At 43.8% G+C, this 20009-nt stretch overlaps 2 protein-coding genes across 2 annotated transcripts; both read left to right on the top strand.

The window, feature by feature from the left end:
* Positions 1–4821: 4821 nt before the first annotated feature.
* LOC308163037 (NXPE family member 3-like) lies at positions 4822–7587 on the top strand (the record flags this gene model as incomplete). The annotated part of the gene is made up of 5 exons (XM_080537213.1): positions 4822–4971; positions 5317–6098; positions 6209–6279; positions 6394–6615; positions 6719–7587. 5 exons carry the CDS (start codon positions 4822–4824, stop codon positions 7267–7269), a joined length of 1776 nt encoding a protein of 591 aa, XP_080393339.1. The 3' UTR covers positions 7270–7587.
* Positions 7588–13795: 6208 nt separating this feature from the next.
* Positions 13796–16333, top strand: LOC308162862 (NXPE family member 3-like; the record flags this gene model as incomplete). Its single annotated transcript, XM_080537003.1, has 5 exons — positions 13796–13945; positions 14328–15109; positions 15219–15289; positions 15458–15679; positions 15786–16333. The coding sequence occupies 5 exons, from the start codon at positions 13796–13798 to the stop codon at positions 16331–16333; spliced, it is 1773 nt and encodes a 590-aa protein (XP_080393129.1).
* Between the last annotated feature and the right edge of the window lie 3676 nt (positions 16334–20009).

Raw genomic sequence — 20009 nt, 5'->3', positions numbered from 1 at the left:
CTATGACTCCTGCTGCCCCCCACCAAACCAAAGGTGGACAAGACTAACTTCATTGAGATATCTATCTAGCTAGTTAGCTAGAAAACCAACTGTGTGGGATGTACAAATGATTTACACATTAAAGAGTGCGTGTCAACACTTTTCATTGTTTTAATTCAGTCGAGTACGAAGGCCTGCTACATTGGCCGTGACGATGGCGCCCTCGTGTGTCCATCAACTAGTATTGCAGTGCACTTCTGTAGATGAATTATCCAATAGATTATTTCGATCTCAAATCATTTCAAGGATTTTTTTTAACGAATAATGTTAACTCGTTCATAAAAACAAGAGACAGGTACACTGATTTTCTTCACCGTTTAATTACAATAAAATAGTTAGACTGAGTGAGTGACGTAGTAGGTAAACATGTTAGACGTTTTGCTATCGCAGTTACGTCTCTGGCAGACCCCTGAGCCAATGCGCGTGACCTAAATTCAAAGCTAAACACCGCTTTATCCAAAGCATACAAAATAATCTTCAATTGAGAGTGTGATTTAATCTATTAGCAGGGTTACACCAACATGCCAAAATCCCCACCTCTTGGTTTTCACAGATAAGCAAACATTTGAGCGAATATCATGGGCCTCGGACTGTCAGTCAGTCGGTGCTACACCACTGACTGATTGATTGAAAACTTTATTAGAAGATTTGCAGAAGTAGGTACATGAAAGTACATATTACATACAAGGTCAACTAACAGGATAAAAACCCAAGAAAGCCACTGGCTTATTTCAATTGGGGTCCTTGATTCTCAATTCATCACTTTCACTGAACCACTTTGCAAGCGGTTCACTCTGGCTGTGTTCGGAATGGTATACTAGCATACTGCATAATAGCATACTCAATGGGTATATACTGCATACTAGCATACTCAATGAGTATATACTGCCTACTAAATTCATAATAAGTATGCGAAAAACAGCCGACCGTTTACACAGTATGCATACTGCCTCCCAGAATGCATTTCGCTCTGAATCAGTACTCCAGAAGTGTACAGTCGTATCACACTTAAATTATTCAGAAAATATAGTATATATACTCAATTTCTCGCATACTCAAATCTCGCATACTGTACAGCGTGAACGCTCTCGCATACTCAAATCTACGTCATATCTAGTATGAGTAGTATGCTAGTATGCTATTCCGAACACAGCCTATGTGCTCATGGTTGCTGGTTCATGCGCATGCGCGAGCTGCAGCTGCTGCGCTCCTCTCCCATCAACCACGTGAACAAAGTACTTCCGGGTAACAACATTTCGGAAATCTTCAAAATAAGTGCCAAAGTAATACATAAATTTAAAAAACAGTGATAAACCTGTATTTATTCATGATTTATAAAAAGGAATAAACATGAACAATTGTTCATGTGTGTTGTTATTTAAATGTAATTTGTAAAGTGAGAGTTTTAAAACAAAAAAATAAAAATAAATGCAGCTAATACAAATCAGTGTTTAGGAGGCGCTATGGTAAATGTATTGTAGGGAACGCTCAGTAGAGTCTAGAATCAGTATACTGTCATTTCATGGAGCACTGCATAATTGCAACTTTAACCATACCATTGGCCACGATATTAAATTAAGGTTTGTAGCGCAAAAACTAGTCTAGGTGCCGCAGTAAATGTATTGGAGGGAATGCTCACTAGGGTCTCTACTAACCAAATAAAATATGTACATTTTTAAATGTAAATAGCCAGCATATGACATTGCTTTGGATTCACACTCATGTGATATGCATTCCTAGAAGTGTTCCTGACGAGAGTGGTAGGCCTACTAGAGATTCATTGAAATCTGTGAAACATAATTTCTTTACAGCCCATTATTCTGGGGGCAAATACCATTTCACCAGGGTAAGTAATTAAGATATAAGAACAATTACAAACCCTGTTGCAGTACTATACCACATTATGATATGGTTTTGATTGATATACATTTGTTAAGATGATTAGCATAATTTTTGTTTGTGGTTCCTTCCCTATTTGCCACGTTTAAGTGCGAAATATAGTGTAGCTCTTATTTTGAAGAAATCTTTTACATATATTTACATGACTTATATGACCGTTAGTGGGTGGGCGGGGCTACAGATTCTCACGTTGGGACATTGTCACACTGCAGTTTACTCTAACGGAATAATACAATCAGATAGTATTACAACTGTTTTATAAACAGCAGTGATTAGGATAATTAAAGACAGGAGATGGTTTGTTCCTCTGTCCCGGAGCGCAGCGAGCCTCACAGGGACAGCTCCTGCACCCCCAAGACCATTCTGGCACTGGCTGTATCCGCTCACGTAAGTACAGTCCATCCTATCCTAACATTGTGTTTATTTATTGCCATTTGTTTGTACATAATAAGGACCTGGCTAGCAGCTATAAGACTGCTAACTAACTATACCCTTCTTGACAGATTTGTCTTAAACAAAGAAGAAAGCTGCAGTTTTTGCCATGATCAGTTTTAATCATCAGCTATTAAGAAGCTTTGCTATCATGAATGACATGATGGTAAATGAGCAAGATAGTAGTTTCGTTTGATTCTGGGCCCATGCATTCACGATTTCCATAAAGCCTTTATTAAAGGGCTGGCGACGTCCAGATCTTGGCCCAAATCACAATACAATCACAATGCACCCCTTGCCCCTACCACTTATTAGGCCCAGTCCCGTTTCTTATTGTTTACCTGCTACCCCTCTTTTTCAGGTTCCCCCTAGGAACAGTTACAAGGGGTAGTGGTTGAAATCATCCACTATGGAACACAAGTCTTCAAGACCCTGATACGTCATCAGTAGTAGCCTATCATAGAAAAGCATGAACACTCCTTTCACGCTGTCAATCGATCAAACAATTCATCAAATTAAAAAAGAACAATGCTTCATTATCAGGTTAGTTCAGAATAGCAGTGCTCTGTAGGCTAGCAACCTGTGTCCCTACCCTGCTAGTCTGCATTGATATTAGAGTGCTAACAAGTGCAACAACTTCGCTGCTGGACTTAAGTTGAATTTTATGTCAAAATGTGCGATTGTCATCCACAAATCAGCCTTAAAACAATGTTGTAACGTTATCTAGTTAGCAAGAGACATCAGCATAGGCCTACTAGCTTTTTTTGGGGTTATGCTTGTTATAAAGAAAACGTCTAGGCTATAATACATTGAAATTACATTAAACTAAGTTAACACAATGGTTATCATAATTTTTAAAAATCTTTATTAACTAAGAAAATAATTCCATTTGTGGCTTTCTTTTGTTGCTTGTGCGTTCGGTTGTTAAGTCTGACGTCAAACGTGACATGTAGCCATTTCCAGGTCCAAACCAGAAATTCCCTCCACCAGTGTACTACAGCGGTCGAATGACAGTTAAATCGTTTTTTAGACTCGGATCTATTCATACAACAAGGGACACAGCACTTTCCCGTTTTTCCCATATTTGTCAGCGTCTTTGAGCCTCGGAAAAGCGCTATATAAATATAATTTCAGCGGCATTTCGAAGACAGCGCCTCAGCCAACTTTGGACCCGGAAACACGTCACGACTTAACAACCGAATTCATCAGAGCAGTCACTTCCCCGTCATCAGAACGAAATCAAGCGGAAAAGTGCTGGTGCCTTATTGGAAAAGCTAGTGTCACCGTTCCGAAAAGCTGCTACTTAAGTATTTTGCACGTCAAATATTTTTGACGATTTTTGACGATTTTCTTTACTTCCCCAAAGGGCGAAGGACAGTAAAAGAAGAGATCTGTGGCTTATTTGGTTATGAAAGACTTATTGGTATTTTACAGAAAGTGTGATTTCATTTGATTTGCCGTGTAGCCTAAATCCCTAGATGAGAGGTCTACATTTGTTTTCTTAAGATAGGATAATAAATAAATCTGTGTCTTTGCCAATGTGATGAATTGTTAATTAGTATATAGCCTATGTAGCCTATATGTATGTAGTATATAGTATATGTAGAGGTAGGGTGTCCCGATTCTTGTTGGGAGAGGGGTAGGGCGAAGTGGTAGGACTACTTGGCTCTCCAAACAAGTTTTTTTTATTCCAATGTATGACATTTGAAAGCTTACAATCTGCACTTTCATAATCTGTAAAAAAAACAGAAAAATTACCATGCCCTACTTGGGGACTTTTTCACCAGACCCCGTCACAAATGGGATTGGGCCCTTGGAAAAGCAACTGGATTTCAGAACCGTGAACACTCTCCCATTGCACAGGGAGACAGGCACGGGCTACGTAATGTTGTTGACCAACATCAGCCACAACCAGACTGCTACAGCAGTCACTCTCAGCGTCAGTCTACAGCAGTCACTCTCAGCGTCAGTCTACAGCAGTCACTCTCAGCGTCAGTCTACAGCAGTCACTCTCAGCGTCAGTCGCTCGGCGTTTACTGGAAAGTCTATTTGTTATGAGCTTCCTATCCTCACGTTAAAAAGTAAGAACCGATTGGTTCTCGAGCCTAATGGCCCAAATCTCCTGTTTCCATAGCGTGAGGTGGTTTGATGTACAAGTACACCCCCTGGACATGTTGCTGGTATGTCGCAGGGCCTCACATTAAACCACATTGTATTTCAGTTGTTTGAAATGAATGAATGAATGAATTTAACTTTTGTACTATGTTTCAAGGTTAAATACAGCAACATAGCTGAATGGTGAAACAGTTTATTCCAAGCTGATGATGTTAAAAGCAAAACATGAATGAAGTATGCTACTGACATAGATTGTGTTTCTCCCACCTCACTAATGACGATTTTTTTTTTTTTAAATGTCCATTTAGGGGGACTGGTGATAAGGACATCGTCACCATGGTGACAGCAGAATGTGAGATGGGGCCCGAGCTCGGAAAGCAGAGGGGGGGGAACGTGTGGAGGAGCCTGTCCAAATATGCCCCCATCTTCCTCGTGTTGGCCCTGTCAGGCCTCATGTTCCTGTTACGCAACATCCACGCCCTGGAGGTGAGGGGGAAAAGTTTGTTTGTGGGAGTTAGTGTAGAGTTAGTCACTGCCCCGGTTCAGATAAGAGTGGAGTTTACCTACTGTTACGAGGATCGCATACTCATAACCAGATTTTAAAAACTGACTTCCTGTGTGAGTTGAGTGGAGAAAGAGGCCCCAGTTTGGTTTTAGGAAAGGATTGGGCTTGCAGCTGTACTTTCTTCCCCATTTCCTATAAATAGCTGAAAGATGGTTTTGTTTTGCGTCACATGTTTTCTCACTGATCAGAGCTCAGAGCTTCACCACCAGTACAGATTGACCTCTTCCATTGCCATTCTTGGTAACTTTTCCTCTCCTCCCCAGCAGAAGCTGAATTGCCAGACTGTGTCGACACTCTACCAGTTCCAGAGCAGTATTCACTCAGCCTTCACCCCGCAGGGCTCTCCTCCCCCGTACCGCAACCGGAGCTACTGTGCCCATCTGGGCCAGGAACCCTCATCTGAGGAGGCTGTGGAGGAACGCTACCTCCTTGAGTCCATAGCCTGGCCTGAGCCCCCACCCCGCCTAATCCCTATGCCCTTGCGTCAGACAAGCAACCCTGCACACAGCCTCTTCGCTATCCTACCAGTAGCACGAGGGAGGGAGTGGCATGTGGGTGACCAGTTGGAGGCTCTGGTCCAAATGCATGACTTTCAGGGGCGGCCCAAGCGCTATGGCGGGGACTTCTTGTTGGCCCGGCTGCACTCCCCAAAGCTGGGGGCAGGTGTGGCGGGGCAGGTGTTGGACCACCGGAACGGGTTCTATTCAGCTATTTTCCCGTTACTATGGGAGGGTACTGTAAAGGTAGAGGTGACGCTGGTCCACCCTAGTGAGGCTGTCGCTGTGCTACACCGCTTACGGGAGGAACGGCCTGACCGAGTGTTCTTCAAGAGTCTGTTCCGCTCTGGCTTTCTTTCTGAGACAACTGTGTGTAACCTATGTCTGCTGGCCAATCAGCAGCCATTGTGCAACTATACAGACCTTAACACAGGGGAGCCCTGGTACTGCTATAAGCCAAAGCTGCTGAGCTGTGACACACGTGTCACCCATGCCAAGGGAGGCTATCAGAAACACTTGCTCACCAACAAAGAAGCACTACTCTTCCAGAGGTTAGTGTACTTTGCACCTCTGCAACTGAAAAAACACAAATGTCTATTTGTTCATATGTATGATATTGTTTTGATGACATATCACAATGATGGTCTCTGATTCCTCTTAGTGGTGTAAACATCAAAGTACAAATTCACGGTACAGGGTCTGGCAGTGTTACTGTGCTGCCTGAAATGAAAGGTAAGTGTGCATCCGTGTGTGAGTAAATGTCAATACAAATGAAACTCCATCTGTGCATTATCGGTCAACCTCTAATGTTAGCTGCTACATTCAAACTTTGCTCTCTGCTTTCAGACAAATCTGAGGTGGAGAGCAGCAGTGTTAAGGCAGAGCCTATCAAGGTCATGCCCTCTGGGTATTACTTCCAGGGATCGTGGCAAGCGCTAGGTGGAGTCATGATGCGCCAGTTTAACGACTCGTCTGCCATTACTCAGTGTCTGAAGGGCAAGGTGGTGTACATGTATGGAGATTCCACCGTCAGACAGTGGTTTGAGTACCTCAACGCCTTCGTACCAGGTGAGTGTGACATTCTCCATATTCAGCTGTATCTAAGGTGCTTTCTCTCTCTCTCTTCAACCCGCAAAAGCCTACTAATCTCCTTCCTCTCTGTTGGTCTCAGATCTGAAGGAGTTCAACCTACACAGTCCTAAGAATGTGGGGCCCTTCATGGCGGTGGACAGCACACACAACATCCTGCTGAAGTACCGCTGCCACGGTCCCCCTATCCGCTTCTCCACCGTAACCTCTAGTGAGCTCCGCTATGTGTCCAATGAGCTGGATGGCTTGGCCGGAGGCCCGGACACTGTGGTAGTCCTCAGCGTCTGGGCCCATTTCAGCACCTTCCCTGTGGAGATCTACATTCGCCGACTTCGGCACATCCGGCGGGCCGTGGTGCGACTCCTGGACAGGGCTCCCGGGACCCTGGTGGTGGTCCGCTCAGCCAACCTCCAGGCTCTGGACCCAGAGGTGAGCCTCTACAACAGTGACTGGTTCTCTCTGCAGCTGGATGGAGTACTCAGGGCTATGTTCAAGGGCCTGGATGTCCTGCTGGTGGATGCCTGGGAGATGACTCTGGCCCATCACCTCCCCCATGCCCTCCACCCGCCCCCCACCATCGTCAAAAACATGATCGACACCCTCTTGTCTTACGTCTGCCCAGGGAAGAGTTAGCGCAAAGAGAGAGAGAGAGAGAGGCAAATATTTTGGGGTTATGTTTACAGGAGTTGAATATCGTCCAAAAATGTGTGCTCAATTTGCAAGCTGAATGTTTCGAGGGGTGGCAGTAGCATTTTACATAAAAGAGAGCCTTTTATTGGATCGGTACTCTGAATTGGCCAATACTCCTCGGAATCAAATCAAAATCAAATCAAATTTTATTTGTATAGCGCATTTCTTACAAGATGCAACTCAACGCGCTTCACATACTGACAGAGGCAAAAGTAAAAAACCTGTACACTATGTAGCCAGGAAAATTCCCTTGCTGCCCTCTACACATAGAGCGACTACTAACCAGTTTGCCTACCAGCACCCAGCGGTGGACCCTAACCCCCCCCCCCCCCCCCCCGGGGAGCCCCCGCCGCCCCACACACCCAGCCCGCCCCACCACCAGCACACCCGGCCCAGCCAAGCAAGCACAGACCATAAAGGCCCCGCACAAGGACGGCCAAGCAGGTGCCCCGGCGGCGGAATAGACCAGGCACACGGGGCAGCCGGGGGCCCCCAAGGGGAGGCCCAAGGACCACCAGCGCATAGCAAGCAAGCAAGGGCGAAAAACCTGTACACCATGTATCCAGGAAAAATCCAGGAATCTGTTAAGTTTAGTACTGTGAATTGGTATTGACTGAATGAATGAATAAGTGACTGACTTATGAATGCTGTGAATTGGTATTGACTGATGAATGAATAAGTGGTACTGGTGCATCCCTGATATATTTATTTTAAGTTATATTATCAGTACGAAAATGTTGATGTTGCGCAACCCTAACATCAACCATCTCACAATCTTGTACAAACACACCAGCTCGGTGGAGAGATGGGAGGACAGACTCTGTAATCAACGCAAGCACATTAATACTGTTACTTAAGCACTTATTAATACTGTTTTCCCCCACACAAACTATTGAAACTTGAATTGCCATTGCCAAAGTGTTTTCTCTCAGAGGGTTGAATCACCTCTTGTTTCAAACGGTTCTGTTGGTTCTGGTTCAATTGTTGATCAAAGAAAAACAGCCATGTTAGTGAATTATGACCCACTGATTGTAAAAACAAGATTTTTATGAGATATTGTGACAATGTATACAGTGCATTGATCTGAATTGGATTCAGGCTGTCATAGAGCAATTGTATTGCAGGACATTGATTTATTTATCAAAGACTGCATTGATCAACACGTTCCTTAGACACTTCATGCTCACTCTAAATAACAAATATGTTTGGTTATACAGACACAGAAGCACAGTTGTATTCATTTTTTTTTTTTACCAAAAGTACAAAATAATAGCAAGTCATATTACAAAGTAATAGTCATCTACAGTAGATGTATCTAGCACAGTCATTTATTTATTTTATGTCCAGGGCATGACTTTGACATGACATGATTGGGATTATGATGATTACGACTTAGAATCACTAATCTGAACCTAACTATTATAACTCATCTGTGTACCAAATTGTATGTTTTTCTATGTATGCCATGCCTATGTATGCAACACCTCTTGGGTGTTCAAGCCCATTCCTGAGAGCAATAGAATCTGCTGGCCAATGGAGGGATGAATTAACAACAGGTGCTTCCTAGATGCTGATGATGAGCTGTCACAACCAGCAGAGAGCTTGTACTCTAGGACTTACTGGCCTATAACATTCTTCTCCAGTGTTATTGATACTGTATGTACCAGAGTTATCCAAATATCATTTGTAGAAATTGTTTATTTGTATTCTGTTTACCATTTGAGGCCTCTTTTTTTGTCAGTGTGCAGAGCGATGACATAGCCCATACGCTACACCACCACGACAGTATTGTCAGTGTGCAGAGCAATGCCATAGCTTATACGTTACACCACGACAGTATTGCCTTCATGACCTTAGCACCGGGGTCGTGTCAGATAGAGTAGTGTTCCCGATCTGACAGAAAGTATGTTTATAAGAGTAATCTAATGAAAGTTACTCAACTTCTGCAAATATGATGATTTACTACTTTAGCAATGATTGACAATCATATTATTCCCTTGTTCATCATAATTTTCTAAATATTATAAGTTATTTTGATACTTTCATTTGCACTTAAAATCGACTGTATATATTTATTCATCTGAAAGATGTTGCTTGCAGATTGCATATTATTGATCTGTAATTCAATGAAACAAATTGTGATTTCATTATGCTGTTGAATTAACAAATTGCAATAACATCTTTTAATTTGTATTTAATGATTTAATTAATTAAAAGATTCTTCACAATGCATGACACTTGAAATCCAATTGTGACATCATGTAAGTAAGTCATCATCAAATTCGCCTTAAGCCCAATGCACACGGCGTGTGATTTTGTCGCACCGCGAATTCGATTCCATTGTTTTGAATGGGACAATGCACACGGCGTGCGATGCGATTTTGTCGCACAACAACATTCGATTCTCCATTCACACACACACACTTCGGTGGTGTGAATTGAGAATCGAATGTTGTTGTGCGACAAAATCGCACGCTGTGTGCATTGGCCTTTAGACACCTCTTAAAACCACAATTACTAGAAGGGGAACACTATCTGACACGACACCTGCCATATCACCATTGCATACAGTAATTACTTTGACGTTTACTTACTGTTTTACAAACTGCGCTATTGCCAAGTGAGACTTAACCTAAAGCAGTGTTAAAACTTACCACAACTTGAATAAATATTGAACTGTTGAAATGTCATGGTTTTGTGAATGGTAGGATATCCGTTTGTGACAGACATATTTTAAGTTATTTTCTTTTTTTTATATGCTTTTACTGTAGTAAATGATATATTGTTTTGATGCGCTTGGATGCTCTTCATTATGAAACTTCATTATGACACGTCATGCCCCCCCCCCCCCCCCGCCCCTTTTTGGGGAAAACAGTCCCTTTAGTTAGTTTCAAATTCGAGGTCTTTGCCAGTTTAATAGCATAACATAAGTAAACAGTATTGCTTTGTAGCTAGTAGGAGCCCAAATCTGATGGCCACAGGCAAACAATTATGTAATGTTGTTGCCAATCTACGATCGGCATCGTTATATAGAAAAAATGGACGAAATAGGGGTTGATTAGTGTCCTTTCAGTCTGCCTCCTTCAAAGTGGATTGATTGATTGCATTGCCAGAGGTGTCATATCCTGACATATACAACTATCTTATTGAATCTCCTGGTAATGTATTTCTGACATCTATCACTTTATTTTGCTGTTTTGGTAGTCTGTCCAATGTGACTAGCTCACTTGCCCTCTCTCCACCTGCCCAAGTTTTGGCTATAGCTTGCTGTTAATTATTTTGTTGATAAATCGTAGCTAGCTAGCTATAACCTCTTCATATATATATATATATATATATATATATATATATATATATATATATATATATATACCGGTACCTATACTATATATATAGGCCTACTGTGCAGGCTGTATACTGATTAACAGTTCATCACATTGGCAAATGCATCATCTATGCCCATTGAACAGATGTATTCATTATCCTGTCTTAAGAAAGCAAATGTAACACTGTCATCTAGGGATTTACAGAAGTCAACAATACAAAAACAACTACTGAAGCCACAGACCTCTTCTCTTACTGTCCTGCAGGAGCTTTTAGGCATGGTGAAACTTCCAATAAGGCACCAGCAATTTTCTTTGCTCAATTTGTGTGGTGGTCGTTCTGATGACAGGGAGGTGATGTATGACTGCTCTGATGAATATTGTTTCAGCTGCGCTGTCATGTCAGATTTTGTCATGTAATCATCTCTTTCGAACGCCGTTGCTATGCAGACTGCGGACGCGACTGCCGACACTTGCATTCCGGACATTCCACCCCTTTCTGTGTGCTCACTACCACAGATTAATGTGTATCTTAAATTGGGAAGACAAATGTAATCGTCTCACACTTGAATAGCATTAAGGTTGATGTAGGCTCACTAGTCAGCCATAGCTTTTATGTTCTGTGTTGAATTATTTTCTTTAACTTCTAAGAGTCTTTAGTTTAATTAAAGCTAAGAAACTACTTTAACCTCACAGTAAATATTATGTGTTTTATTTATTAAATATTATTTATTTGTTAGTATAGAACTGCAATAGATGGAATGTACAATATTTGGAATGTTCCATTCAATGTGGCCCCAACCCAGTTTGGTGAGACATGTTGATGGTAACACACCTCTGCTTTTTAGTATTTCTGAATGAGAAATGGAAGAAGAATGGCTTGTTCAAACAATGGTACACCAGCACTACAGGATATATGTCACGTCAGCACTTCACGTCACCATGTCTGAGGGGGAATTCTAGCTTATGCGCAGGCTGAAGGATAGGGCCTATTGAAAAGGAAATTGGAACAAGTAAAACAGGTTCAGTGTTCAGTTGTGCGTTTTGAAAGTTGAACACATGCTGTAGATCTGATGTTACCGGTACGATCAAACTGACTGAATGATGGTTCTTGCATCTGGTTCCATCCAACCTACACCTGTAAGGTTTGAGTAGGTGAGGACTGGACCCAGCTGGATCCAGTGAATGAGCAGACAAAAGGCGGTGGATTCCAAAAAAAGGTCTCTGTTTTTTTTAACAGTGTCCCTCCCCCCACACACTCTTTGTTATGTTGGACTGGATTTGTCAAGATTCAAGTAAGTAAAATGCCTTAAATGCCTTTTTTGGGTTGATTATTATAATGTCAAGAACATGTAGATATGTAGTTCTTGTGGAATACATTCATCAAATTAGATTTTGAGCTTGTTATGTCTGTGTTGCAATTCTACATATCTTGGTTGGTAGTCAAGATAGCATGTGCACCTTACACATTACAAAACATTTACTAAAACGTACAACATTTGAAAACCCTTTAATGTCTGCATCAGAGGCCTCCAACAACAACAGCTGAAAGGTGAAAATGTTTCTATATTTGGGCTTTCTATATTTGATCCCCATAACTATGTGCACAAAACATGCCGGCATCAATAAGAGGAATCGATAACCTCGGAGACATACGATTCCGATGCATTAAACTATTTGTTACCGGTTCTCTATTCCCATCCCTATCCATGACTGTTAGAAACATTCAATGGGAATAAATGTAACGCCAGGAAGCGCTATATATGACGATGCCGTCAAGGTAGGCGGCAGTGTACTCCTGGTGGGGCCGCAGGATCCGGTCCATCATCGGCTGGAAGGTGGCCAGCGCCCCATGGACCCCAAATGGGAGGACAGTGTACTGGTAGAGGCCTCCCAGAGTTGCTAAAGCTGTCTTTTCGCGGGCCTGGGCGGTGAGGGGCACCTACCAGTATCCCTCGGTGCCCCTCATATGTTTCACGTGCTCGGCGACGATGCGATGGGGCGAGGGTTGTCTCTTCCAGGCCTCCTTGGTGATGTCCAGGAGCCCCCTCGTCCTTCTTCTGTAGAGTAGCTTGAAGGGGGAGAAGCCGATGGAAGCCTGGGGTATCTCTTGGACGAATGGAAGCCTGGGATGGAAGCCTGGGGTATCTCTTGGACGAATGGAAGCCTGGGATGGAAGCCTGGGATGAAAGCCTGGGGTATCTCTTGGACGAATGGAAGCCTGGGATGGAAGCCTGGGGTATCTCTTGGACGGTGAAGAGCATGTAGGGCAGCAGGAGTTGGTCCCAGTTTCTGGGCCGTCGGCCTCCATCGTCTTCTTCAACTACTTCAACTTGTTCTTGCTTCAAGGTTTTGTTGAAGCACTCCACGAGGCCGTCGGTCTGGGGGTGGTACAAGGAGGTCCTCATCTCTTTGACCTGTTTGACCTCATCTGTTCGACCTGCAAAACCCTTGAATGTGCTGCGTCTAAGCAACTGACTGACTATCTCCGTATGAACAAACTCCTGGACCCCCACCAATCCGGCTTTAAGGCTGGGCACTCCACTGAGACTGCTCTCCTTGCTGTCACAGGGGCCCTCCACTCTGCTCAAGCTTCCTCCCTCTCCTCTCTTCTCATTCTCCTGGACCTGTCTGCTGCCTTTGACACAGTAAACCACCAGATCCTTCTCTCCATCCTCTCAGAACTGGGCACTGCACACTCCTGGTTTGCTTTCTACCTGGCGGGTCGCTCCTACCAGGTGACTTGGAGAGGATCGTTGTCTTCTCCACGAACCCTCACCACTGGACTTTTTCCTAAACTAAGAAAACGACTAAACATGATTTGTACTACCACACTGTACTCGACACCACTTCTAGTGTACATGGCAAGTGAGTTTCAACCATGAGGTGTCATACAAAGTATTATTGGCCCTCTACTGTGTTCCAACAGTTGAAGAGAAACAACGAGACCATGTTGTATTTCAGTTGATTGAAAAGAATGAAGAAGAAGAACATTAACCTTATTAAACAATATGCTGTTAATATAAGAGTACTATAGACGCTTTGGTACTATGTTTCTTGAAGTATGTTGCTGAAATACTTTTTTTTCTCCCATCTCACTAATGCCGATTTGTTTTAAATGTCCATGTCAGGGGGAGATCATCACCATGGTGACAGCAGAAAGTGAGACGGGGCCTGAGCTTAGAAAACAGAAGTGGGGGACCATGTGGAAGAGCCTTCCCAAATATGCTGTCATCTTCCGTGTGCTGGTCCTGTCAGCCCTCATGTTCCTGTTATGCAACATCCACAATCTGGAGGTGAGGGGGAAAGGTTTGTTTGTGGGAGTTACTGTAGAGTTAGTCACTGCCCAGGTTCAGATAACAGTGGAATATTTGTACTGGTAGGAGGACAGCATACTCTTAACCAGATTGACAAAAACGGACTTCCTGTGTGAGTGGTGAAAGAGACCAGAGTTTGATTTCAGGAAAGGATTGGGCCATCTTTCAGCTATTTATAGGAAATGGGGAAGAAAGAACCGCTGGAAGAAAGAACAGCGATTCTTTTCTTCCCCATTTCCTATAAATAGCTGAAAGATGGTTTTGTTTTGCGCCACATTTTTTCTCACTGATCAGAGCTCAGAGCTTCACCAGTACAGCTTCCATTGTCACCCTTGGTAACCTCTCCTCTCCTCCCCAGCAGAAGCTGAATTTCAGGACTATATTGACACTCTACCAGTTCCAGAGCAGTATTCACTCAGCCTTCACCCCGCAGGGCTCTCTTCCCCTTCACCGCAAACAGAGCTACTGTGCCCATCTGGGCCAGGAGCCCTCATCTGAGGAGGCTGTGGAGGAACGCTACCTCCTTGAGTCCATAGCCTGGCCTGAGCCCCCACCCCGCCTAATCCCTATGTCCCTGCGTAAGACAAGCAACCCTGCACGCAGCCTCTTTGCTATCCTACCAGCAGCACGAGGGAGGGAGTGGCATGTGGGTGACCAGCTGGAGGCTCTGGTCCAAATGCATGACTTTAAGGGGCGGCCCAAGCGCTATGGCGGGGACTTCTTGTTGGCCCGGCTGCACTCCCCAAAGCTGGGGGCAGGTGTGGCGGGGCAGGTGCTGGACCACCGGAACGGGTTCTATTCAGCTGTTTTCCCGTTACTATGGGAGGGTACTGTAAAGGTAGAGGTGACGTTGGTCCACCCTAGTGAGGCTGTCGCTGTGCTACACCGCTTACGGGAGGAACGGCCTGACCGAGTGTTCTTCAAGAGTCTGTTCCGCTCTGGCTTTCTTTCTGAGACAACTGTGTGTAACCTATGTCTGCCGGCCAATCGGAAGCCATTGTGCAACTATACAGACCTTAACACAGGGGAGCCCTGGTACTGCTATAAGCCAAAGCTGCTGAGCTGTGACACACGTGTCACCCATGCCAAGGGAGGCTATCAGAAACACTTGCTCACCAACAAAGGAGCACTCCTCTTCCAGAGGTTAGTGTACTTTGCACCTCTGCAACTGAAAAAACACAAATGTCTACAAACATAATATATGATATTGTTTTGATGACATATCACAATGATGGTCTCTGATTCCTCTTAGTGGTGTAAACATCAAAGTACAAATTCACAGTACAGGGTCTGGCAGTGTTACTGTGCTGCCTGAAATTAAAGGTAAGTGTGTGTGTGTGTGTGTGTGTGTGTGTGTGTGTGTGTGTGTGTGTGTGTGTGGTGTGTGTGTGTGTGTGGTGTGTGTAAATGTCAATACAAATGAAACTCCTTACATTATCAGTCAACCTTTAATGTTAGCTGCTACATGCAAACGTTGCTCTCTGCTTTCAGACACATCTGAGGTGGAGAGCAGCAGTGTTAAGGCAGAGCCTATCAAGGTCATGCCCTCTGGGTATTACTTCCAGGGATCGTGGCGAGCGCTAGGTGGAGTCATGATGCGCCAGTTTAACGACTCGTCTGCCATTACTCAGTGTCTGAAGGACAAGGTGGTGTACATGTATGGAGATTCCACGATCAGACAGTGGTTTGAGTACCTCAACACCTTCTTACCAGGTGAGTGTGACATTCTCCATATTCAGCTGTATCTAAGGTGCTTTCTCTCTCTCTCTTCTTCAACCCGCAAAAGCCTACTAATCTCCTTCCTCTCTGTTGGTCTCAGAGCTGAAGGAGTTCAACCTACACAGTCCTAAGAATGTGGGGCCCTTCATGGCGGTGGACAGCACACACAACATTCTGCTGAAGTACCGCTGCCACGGCCCCCCTATCCGCTTCTCCACCGTCACCTCTAGTGAGCTCCGCTATGTGTCCAATGAGCTGGATGGCTTGGCCGGGGGCCCGGACACTGTGGTAGTCCTCAGCGTCTGGTCACATTTCGGCACCTTCCCTGTGGAGATCTACATTCGCCGACTTCGGCACATCCGGCGGGCCGTGGTGCGACTCCTGGACAGGGCTCCCGGGACCCTGGTGGTGGTCCGCTCAGCCAACCTCCAGGCTCTGGACCCAGAGGTGAGCCTCTACAACAGTGACTGGTTCTCACTGCAGCTGGATGGAGTACTCAGGGCTATGTTCAAGGGCCTGGATGTCCTGCTGGTGGATGCCTGGGAGATGACTCTGGCCCATCACCTCCCCCATGCCCTCCACCCGCCCCCCACCATTGTCAAAAACATGATCGACACCCTCTTGTCTTACGTCTGCCCAGACATTTGAATTGCATTATTTATATGCTTTTACTGTAGTAAATTGTATATTGTCTCAGCGGTGCCAGATTGACGCATTTGTATGCTCATTGTCACAAATAAACACTATATTCATGCGTTATTTTTTTACAATGTTGTGTTGTGTACGTTGTGTTTTTACAATCAACGGGAGGGGGTACCTATTCTTGACCGTGACATTGTTCAACCCCCTATAGTCAATACACGGCCGCTGCCCCCCATCCTTCTTGACCACGGAAAAAAAAACTGCACCCGCCGGGGAGGTGGAAGGACGAATGTGAACCGCGGCGAGTGCTTCCTCGATGTATTCCTTCATGTATTCCATCTGGGCGTCCATCGTACCTCTCTGGAGGTGGAAGGCGAGGCTCTCGAGGTTGTAAGGCGGTCAACTTCTCCAGAATTTAGTTAATTGAGTCTTCACTTACAAGCGAGTTCGTTTAATCTCAACGAGACGTCCTTGATATAACTTCTAAGATCAAATCTAATATTAGGCACCACTACTGAACTGTTCTTTAAGAGAATATTTATTCGAGCACATCAGCAAGCAATAATAGTTCATTTCCATGGAAAAGGAGGTTTCTCTAGTTTCCCCTCTGCAGGCCAGCGTCAGCCAATCAACAGCCAGTTAGCTGCAAAGGTTTCACCAGAAAAGCCCCCTGTTTCATCTTGGTACATAATCTTTATACATTTGACATTTTTGGGGGATGGGCTGTCCCTCCTCCCCTTATTTGATAATTTCTAACTGTAAGCATTAATACCAGACAGTCATGTGGTGAAGGTCACAATGTGATAAGCAAGTGTTCTGTGGTTTTGCTACAAAGTTTCACTTCTGGTTGTTGTCCCTCTGTGTCCCTCTGCGGTCGCACCCCCTGTCTGGGGCTCGTTAATCACATATGCACACACAGCTATGTTTATAAGACACAGGTAAGCATATGCACATAGTTATGTTTTTATGATGTACAGACATTTTCATACAGTTACTTTGGGTGTATTCTACGTGCGTTCTAAAGCACTGATTGGCCAGTTATTTGATCATCAAACCCATTCCCTGGGGTCATGACTAGGTCAGTATGTTCTTATCAGAATAGCTTGTGAAAGCATAACTGGCTATGTTGGCGATGTGGTCAGGCGCATGTGTTCCTGTTCACGTTGTCTGCCGTCTCCTGTCACACAACAGGCACGAAATTCAGTTTCCAGTTGTGAGTGTGTGCTTGTGGATATGGGTTGTGGGTGTGTGCTTGTGGATATGGGTTGTGAGTGTGTAAGTAACTTGTTGTAAGTCGCTTAGTAAAAATGGTGTGTGTCACAGATAATGCACATTACAATAATATTCAAATTATGCATTTATTTACTACACATACCATTACTATCACCCTGGTCCAAAAATAATTACCGTACATTGTCTCCTGGTGTGTGTGTGTGTGTGTGTGTGTGTGTGTGTGTGTCATGACTACAGGCGAGGCGCCTCCATGATGTACTACACCAGCCCTCCCTCAAGTCCATGGAAGAAAGACAGTTGACACACACACAAATAACTTTTCCAAATGTTGCCCTGGTTACGCTATCTCCCCTATAAAGGAAGAAGTTACTTCAGACATTTCACTGAACTTTGTCTGTGTCTCTCTGAGTATACATACAATAAAGACTTATATTGTGGTTTAAAAGACTGTTGAGGGGGGGCTTGGTGGGGTAGCACACCAAGGCGTCAGCCATGTAATTGCAGGGCCTCCGGTTCGATTCCGGCCATCGACCTATCCTTTATGTCATCCCTCCTCTCTCTCACCCATCCTTCCTGTCAAGCTCTACTGTCTCTATCCCAGATTCCCAATAAAGCAGAAATGCCTTAAAAACATAATTCTTTGAATCTCACCTTTGCTGGGGTAATCCAGTGGAGAATTTATAACATTTCCTTGGTATAATCTAGTTATTTAATCTTTGAGTTTTTGTAAACAGTGACCGTGCATTGCATATTGTGGAAACGCTAGATGCAGTATTTAAAACGTGTCATTACGTCTATTAGAAATATTGCGCTAAGGGTGGAGCAAGTAGTCGTAGTTGTGTCATTATGTAAACATTATGATTCATGTATGAATGCTTCTTATGAAAGACCCAAAGGGGGATGGATGTATGCTGGATTTCTCTCTTAATTGGGTTAAAATGTGGACGTCGAAGAGTAGATTGTGTTCATTGTAACGCTAACCCTCATGAATTCAGAGATAGGCATTTCGCAATAGATGGTACCATTGTTATTCAGGGAGACAGCCAGCCAGGAGGTAATCAATGTTTCAAATGTAATCAATGTAATCAAATGTGTATGATGCCCAGGGGCACTGTATGTAAATGAGCATTTGGGGAGGGGTCCCCAGGAGAGTTCTATAAGAGATAATATTTTTGAGCGCCTAAGGAGTTGCTTCGCGAACTAACTCAGGCCCTGCATGGTCTGTATAGAGGGTGTCTGCTGATCAACAGCTCTGGTTTCTTAAAGTTTTTCTTGCTATTATTTAGAAGTATTAGAGTCAAGTTTTCCCGCAAAATTTGACTGTACATTCCGGGACAAGAAAGGTCTCTTTGCTCTCAATAACACTCAGAGGTGCTTAATTCAATCTGAATCTGGTCTAGACTGTCAGAAGCAGTCTCTAACTCTAAACGGCTCTAACATTACATTCAACCTTCTTGACCGAAATCATCTGATCTCAAGGTAGGTCTCTGCATGTGTACTCGACTACATTTGTACCTCTATTGGAACATTCTGATTTGACCAAATACTAGCTTTATGTTCATTTTGTCATAAGGAGAATCAAAATGTATATGCACTCAACATTTGTGTGAATTATGACAGATTATGAAGTCAACGTAATTTGGTAGTAATTGGGTTTAGAACCTCTATTGAAGTAACTGCTGGTCATGAAATGTTGCATTTGTATACGATCTAACTAACTCACTTGTTTGTAGTTATCAGTAGTCAGATCTGTCTTGTAGTCATGTGTTTGTGGTGATTTTGCTTGCCAGGGTAATGGCAGATTCTACAGTGAGGATGGAGGAGGAACCAGTGTGTCTGATTGAGAACGACCCTGAGGGAAACCTCCAAGTCGTGTCTGACTCTGTGACGATCCTGAAGCAGATCCAGCAGCCTGTTGTGGTTGTGGCGGTGGTCGGGATGTCTCGCACCGGCAAATCCTACCCCATGAACAAACTAGCTTCGAGGCAAAAAAATAAGATCGTCTAACTCAGGGGTCCCCAAACTACGGCCCGTGGGCCACCCCCACACTTGGACCGGCCCTTTGAACAACGTCGCCCCCACATTTGGACCGGCCCTCTCAACAATGCCAGAAACATATTTTGAAAATTAAACTTTAAATATATGTTTTAATCATATCATATCTGTATTTGATATTAAAGGTTGGCTTTCAAATTAAAATGTCTCTTAGTTATAAACTATTTTCATTAATAATGTACCAATAATGTACCAAGTTTTGGGGCCTTTTAGTTTTACACTACATCCATCCATACACCCTCTACACATACAACATACATTCTACAACCATTCACTCATGGCATACACCACTGATTCTTATCCATATTCATATACATATGTTATTTTGTTTATTTTGCTTATTTACCTAAATAAAACTTAATTTGTATAATTTAAATACATGTGTGGACTCCCT

This window comes from Nansenia antarctica (assembly GCF_963989245.1).
Source record: "Nansenia antarctica genome assembly, chromosome: 7".
NCBI lineage: Eukaryota > Metazoa > Chordata > Actinopteri > Argentiniformes > Microstomatidae > Nansenia > Nansenia antarctica.
The sequence above is the reverse complement of the archived record's forward strand: the minus strand, read 5'-3'. Positions and strand labels throughout refer to the sequence as shown.